At 42.4% G+C, this 8,626-nt stretch overlaps 1 protein-coding gene across 3 annotated transcripts in view; it reads left to right on the top strand.

Moving 5' to 3' along the window:
- The first annotated feature begins 401 nt into the window (after window positions 1-401).
- SRBD1 (S1 RNA binding domain 1) overlaps window positions 402-8,626 on the top strand; it is a 155,988-nt gene continuing 147,763 nt past the window's right edge. For 2 of the 3 annotated variants that reach the window (XM_079791774.1, XM_079791776.1), the window contains exons 1-3: window positions 402-460; window positions 3,538-3,617; window positions 6,707-6,884. In XM_079791774.1, coding sequence (XP_079647900.1) covers window positions 3,538-3,617; window positions 6,707-6,884 — 258 coding nt within the window. In that variant the 5' untranslated portion in view covers window positions 402-460. Of the gene's footprint in view, window positions 590-3,537; window positions 3,618-6,706; window positions 6,885-8,626 lie in introns of all 3 variants that reach the window. The other variant, XM_079791775.1, reaches the window with a different exon arrangement.

Below are 8,626 nucleotides of genomic sequence, written 5' to 3'. Positions count from 1 at the left end.
GAACCTCCTGGGCTGTGTGAGGGTTTACCAGAAGTCCTAATCAGAAAATTTGGATATTTTCATAACTCCGAAGCAAAACTCTACGTTGGATCTTAGGAAATAATGAAATACGCTAAAAAACAAGTTAAATAAAAACATTTAAAAATTGGATTTTAGAGAGTGTAAAGCTTGACTGCTTTTTATTTTTCTACTGCAAATTCAAATAATGTAATGAAAAGAGAGCAAAGCAGTTCCAGAGAAAGAAAAACAGGGAGGCGGGTCCGCAACTGCTGTCCGTCAGGCTCCACCTCCATCCCTCCCGCTCAGCCCTCCCACCCTTCGCTCAGGGAGCTCAGCCTTCCTGCAGTCAGTCAAGGAGAAGCGAGGCGGGACTTCCGGAGTTTGAAAAACTTCCGGCGGGAACCGGAAGACGCGGTCACACACACAGAATCCCGGGCCTTTGGATACGTGGTGCGGGAAGGTGAGCCGCGCGTCCGCTTGGGCGGTGTGCCTGCGGGCTAGGTTGAGCCCGGCGTCCGGGCTCCGGTATCCTTGGGGCCATGTGAAAAGTTCTGAGCGCTCATTTGGGGAATAACATCTCTTTTTAAAAGTGAGAAGTTTTTACTGTTTGAGTTCTGTATTGACCAACTTGCATCCGGAAAAACCCCTCGTAGCGTCTTAGTAAAAAATGCAGCTCTTAGCTCATAGCGGCAGACAGAGGAAAGCCCGAGCAAGCCTAGGTTGTGTTTATACCTCAGATTTTCGGCGATGGGGGAGGAAGCATCCTTTTCACTATCAGATCATGGCAGAATCAACTTCATTCTCAGCAGTGCGCCTGGCATCTAGGAGGCGCTGAACAGCTGTCGAGGAAAGGATGAGTGGAATGTCTAGAACTTTTCCTGGAACCTCCTACCTGATAGCATGTTATTCATATAATGTATGTGGAATGGGAAACAGGCCTAGGCTTGGTGTTTGGGGCTCTGAGTTCTGTTCGTTCTGCCACATAGCTCTTCCCTTAGAATAAACCCTTTAACCTCACTGGATCTCATTCATAAAAGAAGACAGCAAGCCTCTGATTTCTGAGGCTCTTCCAGGTCTAGTATTTGTTTTTATTACTCAGTTGGGTATCTGCTGGCATTCAGAGCACTTATGATGGTACTCCCCGCCCCCCCCCCCTCCACCCCGGGGAACTTCTCTAGCTACCTCTTAAAAAGCTGTTCCCCTCTGCTCTACTTCTTAAGTTTTTAAATTGTGTTTTTTTTTTCTATTTTAATATTCGTGTGGATGCCGGTTTCTCCGTGCCCTTCTCCCGATTTTCACTTGCCCTAGTTTAGTGCTTTTCCCCTTAGTAACATCACAGAAACCTCCCAAGTTATTGATTTGAATATGCTCATGTGCCCAGAGAAATAAGACAGCTTGGTAGACTGGAACATCTCAAGCAACTAAGAATAAGAATGGTCTTCCATACCGTCACTTTTTCAAGAAAACATTGAGTGCCATGTGTGATTTTGCCTAATAGTGATGGGGAAAACAAATGCATACAGTATTCCACTATAGCGACCATTTAAAAATATATTCTTAGGTTCATTGAACAAGTAGTTATAGAGCAGCTATTAAATGCCAGGCTCTGTGGGATGCAGAAATGAATAAGGTTAACGTGGTTTCTTCCTTCATGGTGTTTACTGTCATGAAGTGAGCAGGGGGGGATGCAGACAAATAAGGATAGTTATATAGGTTATATTTTATGGTACTGTATAAAGGAAGTAAACGGTCCTATAATATTATTTGAGGACACCCATTTTAGGCCTAAAATACTAAGCTCTAAGAGATGAGAAGGAGCCAGCCTATTGGTGAGCAGGAAGAATAGTACTCCACCCAGAGTGAACTTGAGGTGGGAAAGAATCATGCTTGTTACAGGAACTGAATATTATAGGAACGACGGTTGTGGAGATATAGCAAGTGGTAAATATAGTTAGAAAGGTAGGCGGGGGTCAGTCCTGCCGGGCACTTTAGAAGGCAATAGTAAAAAAATATGATTTGATCACCAAATGGGTTTTAAGCATTTTCTAAATGACCTGGACTGGTATGTGGCGAATGGGTTGTAGGGGCAAGAGTGGAAGCAGAGAGGCCGGTTAAGAGGCTGGTACAGTAGTCCAGGTGAGAGATATTGGGGACTAAAGTCTCACTGAATACTATAGAGATTTAATATATATTTTTGAGGAAAAATTTGTGACTTACTAATAGACTGGATGTGGGAGATGAAAAACAGATTTGCAAGTGAAACTTGGGGGGATAATGGATATTTTCATTGTCTTGGTTGTGGAGATGTGTATACATATGTCAAAACATCGAATTTGTATATTTAAAGCATGTACAGTTTATTGCATGTCAATTATAGCTCATTGAAGCTGTTAACATTTTTTGAAGGTTCTGGCTTAGCAAAAAATCATCTATCTTAGGTGGATGGTGGTGCAATTTATTGAGGTGGGGTAGGAGTGGGTTAAGTAGGTGATATAGGTATTTAAAACCATGGAAATAGCCTGGCCAGTGTTGCTCAGTGGTTGAGTGACGTCCTATGAATCGAGGTCACGGTTCAGTTTGATTTCTGGTCAGGGCACATACCTGGGATGTGGGCTGGATTCCCAGTGTAGGGCGTGCAGGAGGCGGCTGATCAATGATTGTAATCATGGATGTTTTTATCTCCCTCTCCCTCTCTGATATTAATACAAATATATTAAAAACACCACATGGAAATAGATGAAATTGTGGTTAATGTAACAAATTCTGTGACACACAGTAAGGGAATGTTAGAGAATGGAGGTAGATAAACAGTTCCTAAGAACATTGGTCTTTAAACATCAGTTTAACCCTAGATAATTTATCAGCTAAAATAAATCTGCTTATTTCCTGTATCATATGATGTTTCTAGCTATTTGTCTTAATTTTTTAGAGTTGGGCCTTTGAATTTGGTAAATATTTTTCAATGGCTTTAGTAATTGTTATTTAAATATTGAAACTTTTATTATAAGGGAATGGATTATCTTGTTTTAGGAATAACGTGGCTGCTTAGTCACTCAATATTGCCAACTTTGCATATAAACTTCTTTATACTGTAAGAAGACATAGAAGAGGGAAAATAGTTCTTACAGTTTAATATAGTTTATAGTTTAGATGTAGTTTAATAAAGAACTTTATAGTTTGCTGTCTGATATACCATCAAGAACACTTGTAGTGTACTTAAGCATATAATTCTAAAAATCTATGAATTGTCACCCTATAGGAGCTAATATTTTTTACCAAAGATGGCTCACACTCATTAGGCTTTTGAAATCATTGGAAAGGTGTTAGCTGCTCTTATAATTGGCAGCCACATAAGAGGGGAAACCTGTGTTTGGGCTTTAAATGACCCCCATTCTCTCCCCCCACTCCTCCGACAACATTTTCTAATAGCAGAGCTCTTGGAGTGTTAGTTTTGCATGACATGTTTTGCAGACAAAATAAGTCATCAGTCATTCAGGTGATTCAAATCATGCTGATTTCATGTTCTATTTCTTCCAGATGTCATCATTGCCAAGAAGAGCAAAACTAAAGGTCCAGCCTGCAGTACCCATAGATGAATTTTCTTCCTTCTCTGAGTTGTAAGCATATTGTTTTCTTTTTATGGGGGTGGGGAGGGTGGGAGAATGGTGTATATTTTAGGGAATTAATGCATTCTTTCACTAACTTCTAAGTCATTTGGATTGAAGAAGGCTGTGCTTTTTTTCAATCATTCATGCAACAGATATTTATTAAATTCATGCTTTGTCCCAGGTTCTGTTTCGGTATTGGTACTGTTGAACAAGGAGAAAGAAAGTAATGAACTAAACGTTTAAAAATACTATGTTTTTATTGGTTTCAGAGAGGAAGGAAGACGGAGGAAGGGATAGAAACATCAATGATGAGAGAGAATCATTGATTGGCTGCAGCCTGCACCCCCGCCCCCCCCACCAGGGAACGAGCTCACAACTGGCCATGTGCCCTGAATCAGAATCAGACCTTAATGTTCATCCACTGAGCCACACCAGGCAACAAACTAAAAATTTAACATAATATTGACACTATAATGTAAGCTACATGAGAGCAAGGAATTTTTAAATACAGGTGGGGCAAAAGTAAGTTTACAGTTGCTCATATGGAAAATAATACAATAATTGATAAATAATAATACAAGAATAAACTCTGTGTTTCACATACAACTACAAATCTACTTTTGCCCCATCCTGTATTGCTTTAGAGCAAGGTTTCTCAACCTCTACACCATTGATCAGATAATTCTTTGCTGTGGGGGACTGTCCTTTTCATTATAGGAAATGGAGCAGCATCTGGGGTATCTATCTACTAGATGCCAATAGCATCTTCTCATTCTCCTTGACCCTCCTGTGAGGACAAAATTGTCCCCAGTTGAGAACTTCTGCTTTAGAGCACCATAGTAGGTGCCCTGAAGAAAGGACCGATTAATGTTAGACAGTAATAGTACTGTAAGGAAACATAAAAGAGGACGAGATAAGAGAGCATGGTGAATGGTTGCAGTGGGAGACATTTTGGTTACAGTAGTTGGGAAAGTTCTTTTGGAGTGTGTGGCAAGAGATCTAAAAGATTTGGGAGTGCAATTAGCAAAGATCTGAGGAATAGATGGGTGTTCCAAGTTGAGGGGACAGCAAATGTGACAACCCTGAGGGAGGAATGAGCTTGGAGTGTTCAGGGAACAGCAAGACCAGAGTCACCAAGGCAGAGAGGGACTGGAAGTGAGATTAAAATGGGTGAGAAGTGGTTTGATTCGGTATATATTTTAAAGATAGAGTAGATAGGAATTGGGGAAGACTGGAGGAGAATCAGGTGTGAGGGTGGTGAAATCAGACGATCTGTTTGGGGCTTGGTAAGTTTGAGATGATTGCTAGACATTGAGTGAAAGTGGGCATTCTCCTGAGTTTAGGTCAAGTTGGAGACATAAAATTGAGATTCCTCTATATTCAGCTATAGGATGAGATAAGGTCATCTAGTAAAAAGAGTGTAGAGAACAGAGAGCTGAGGACTAAGTCTGAGAGGTTCCCAAAATTGAAAGGTTATGGAGAGGAGGGTGAGCAAGCAAAGGGTCTAAGGAGTAGCTGCCAGGGAAGCAGGAGGAAACCAGAGGAGCAGTGTCCGTTAGGTGTGAAAGACGTGCTCTAAGGATGAGTGCCTGGTGCTGCTGAGAGGTCAAGTGCGATTAGGAATGAGCGTTGACTAGCTGTCTTAGAACTGCCTCATGTATAATAAAATAATACCTGTACTGAGCTTCTCTTCCTAATAAATGAAGTCATTCAGCTCAGTTTGGTAATGGCATGAAGAGCAGAACCCTGGTTTTCTGATTCCTTGGTTTTCTAAATGTTATTCTTGTAATTCACCTGTTACTGTGCTATGTCACTTTAATGCTTTTCGGTGTTATTTCTTTATTTTTGACTGCTTTTAGGCTTTAGTTAGTGTCTGCCTCTGAAGATAACTCACCGAGAGACCATCAGTAGCTTCACCTATCGTAACTATGCTCTCCTAGGGCATAATTTAGCTAAGCAGTCATCCAATCATGCTTTGCCTCTAGGCAGAACTTAAACATTAAAAAAGCCAAACATCTCTATTCACTAATCAGTGAAGGAAGTAGTTATCCTTCCTGCCAATATTTACCTTTTACATTGTGGGAAGACATAAAATTAATTGGATTGACAGAGCATGATGCTCCTTTACCAAAGTTCACATGCTGCTTTTGCTCTGCTGTTGCTATGAGTTTGATTCTTGAGTTGTTAGAAATGTCCTGTAGCTGCACCTGATCCCGTTTCATCAGGAAACAGATCCATTCTGTGAAGGAAAAAAAGGGCTAAGTAAAAATAGTTGGAGCTCTGCCTGCATGGATCAGTGGTTGAGCATTAACCTATGAACCAGGAGGTCACGGTTCGATTTCTGGTCAGGGCACATGCCTGGGTTGTGGGCTCGATCTCCAGTGTGGGGTGTGCAGGAGGCAGCCAATCAATGAGTCTCTCACCATTGATGTTTCTCTTTCCCTCTCTCCCTCTCCTTTCCTCTCTGAAATCAATTAAAAAAAAAAAAAGATGCATCTTATTTCTTCCCACTCTGGAAGGTCTGGGAGCGCAAAAAACAAAACAAAACAAAAACAAAAACAAAAAAACCCACAACAAAAACAAAATAGCTGGAAGGGTCTTGGTAGTGGCTTTTTATGTAATTGAGTGTGCTTCCTAGAGTCATTTCCCACTCTTTACATGGTTTGAATAACCTAATACAATTTAAATGAATATGGTTAATACTTCGGCAATTATTTAAGTACTTTTCACTGTTAAAGTGGAAAACCTCACAGTGACTATTGTGTGACATGCTCCAGTACATTGCTGACTGTAATAAATGACTTCCTGTGCATTGAGTGTATGTGTGTATATAGTTGTCTGTTAAGTGAGAGGTGAATAGAGAGACCTGTGATTTACAGCATATCGGGGGCTATTTTTACATTGGTCTCTGATTAACTCTTGTTTCAATTTTTAGTAATATCTGTTCATAGCTTGTGCTCATATCACTCCATTTTATATTAAACACCACATACCTTATTCTTTTTTCAAGATGTATGTTTGTCTTTTTTTTAATTTTTTTTTTTACTTTGACATTTGGCTTCATTTTTCCTACAGTTTTTCTGTCAATTTACTTCTAGATCATCTGCCTCTGAAGAAGATGACAAGGAAGATAGTGCCTGGGAGCCCCAAAAGAAAGTCCCCAGAAACCCTAAGCAACCTGTTTGCAAGGAATCCAAACCGAAGAGGGTGCCCCGGGGGAAGAAGAATACCCTAAAGACCAGTGATGGCTCGGAAGGCGTGGTTGTTAAGGAGCTGGTAGGTCCGTTAGCTGGACACAGGGCCACTGCAGTGCTTTCCTAACTGGTGATGTTACTGTCTCCTTTATTTAGTGCCCAAATGAGTGCCAGGTCTCATTCCTTTACACCTGAGCTATCACTTGGGCACATATGTGGTGGGGGCTGTGCATCAAGTGGCCTCTGGACGTGTGTGGACTGCTTTGCAAACTCCTGACACTACCCTGCTGTCACACTTTCTTCTGTCCTGTATCCATCTGCATAAATTGGTGGCAGGTGTAGCCTGTTGCCTTTTATCAGTGTGTGTTACTCTTTTCTCTCTAAATGGTTGATTTTTTTTCCCCCTCCCCCTGGGCGATCCCCCCCCTCTGTCCCTCGGACGCTGTGCTGCCACTGCGGTGGGCGGGTGGTGGGCGTCCGTCCCCCTTGTGAGAGTGAGACAAACCCTTGTGTCGAGGGCTGACTTTCAATAGATCGCAGCGAGGGAGCTGCTCTGCTACGTACTAAACCCCGACCCAGAAGCAGGTCGTCTACGAATGGTTTAGCGCCAGGTTCCCCCTTTCCGGCCGCACCCCGTTTCCCAGGACGAAGGGCTCTCTGCACTGGACTCCGGTCCTGATGCGCGGCGGAGCGCACCACGCCATGGTGGCATGGTGGTTGGGTGCGACGGCCCGCTGGCGGGGACAGCGGGGGACCAGCTATCCGAGGAAATGGTTGATTTTTGCTTGCAAATTTTAAATCTTGGTTTTTCTGTCTGTGTAGACCTATCCTTTAGTCATTTTTTAAATTAACCTTTTTATTTCTAGATAATTTCACATATAGCTGTAAAAAATATACAGAGATAGTATGTGCCCTTCATCCAGTTTTCCCCAATGGTAACATCTTTCAAAATATAGGAAAATATTACAATGAGGATTTGACGGTTATAAAACCCACTCAACTTATTTAGATTTCCCCAGTTTTCTTTGTATTCATTTATGTGTGCGAATATGTGTATATTTAGTTCTATGAAGTTTTATCACGTGTAGGTTTGTGTATCCACCACACAGATCCTTGTGGTTCCATCACCACAGGGACCTAGTGCTACTCATTTATAGCCACACCTAGCTCCTTCCCACCCTTCCTTTCCCTCATCTCCTCCCAGCCCCCAATTTCTGACTTCTGGCAACCACTAATTTGTTCAAGAATGTTATATAAATATAATCATACTAGAGGCCCGGTGCGTGAAATTCGTGCACAGGAGTGGGGGGCGGGTCCCTCAGCCTGACCTGCACCCTCTCCAATCTGAGAGCCCTCTCGCAATCCGGGACCTCTGGCTCCTAACTGCTCACCTGCCTGCCTGCCCTAACCACTCTGCCTGCCTGCCTGATCCCCCTAACTGCCCTCCCTGCTGGCCTGGTCACCCCTAACTGCCCTCCCCTGCCGGCCTGGTCACCCCTATTAACTTTTATTTTAACGTTATCCCTTTCACACACAATTGTATTTGACTTCCTTATTGGCTTCTCCCTCTCACACAACTTTTCTCTCTCCTTTATGTAACACTTTTTCCTACTGACTCATCATTTATAAACTTTTCTTTCCTCCTTATTTCCTACTTCTGTTCCATCATCCTTCTTCCCATCTTTCTCCTACCCTCCCTCCCTCCCCACATTCCTTCTGTCCTTATCTTTACCCCTGCCCTCCCTCCCCTTTTCCTTCCTTCCCACCTTAATTTTTTTCTTCACTTCCTCCCTGAGACCTGCTTTGCTCCCTCCCCCATTTCTT

Source organism: Cnephaeus nilssonii (genome assembly GCF_951640355.1).
Source record: "Cnephaeus nilssonii genome assembly, chromosome: 15".
In the NCBI taxonomy this organism is placed as follows: Eukaryota; Metazoa; Chordata; class Mammalia; order Chiroptera; family Vespertilionidae; genus Cnephaeus; species Cnephaeus nilssonii.
Note: the sequence above shows the minus strand (reverse complement) of the source record. Positions and strands in the feature narration are given on the sequence as shown.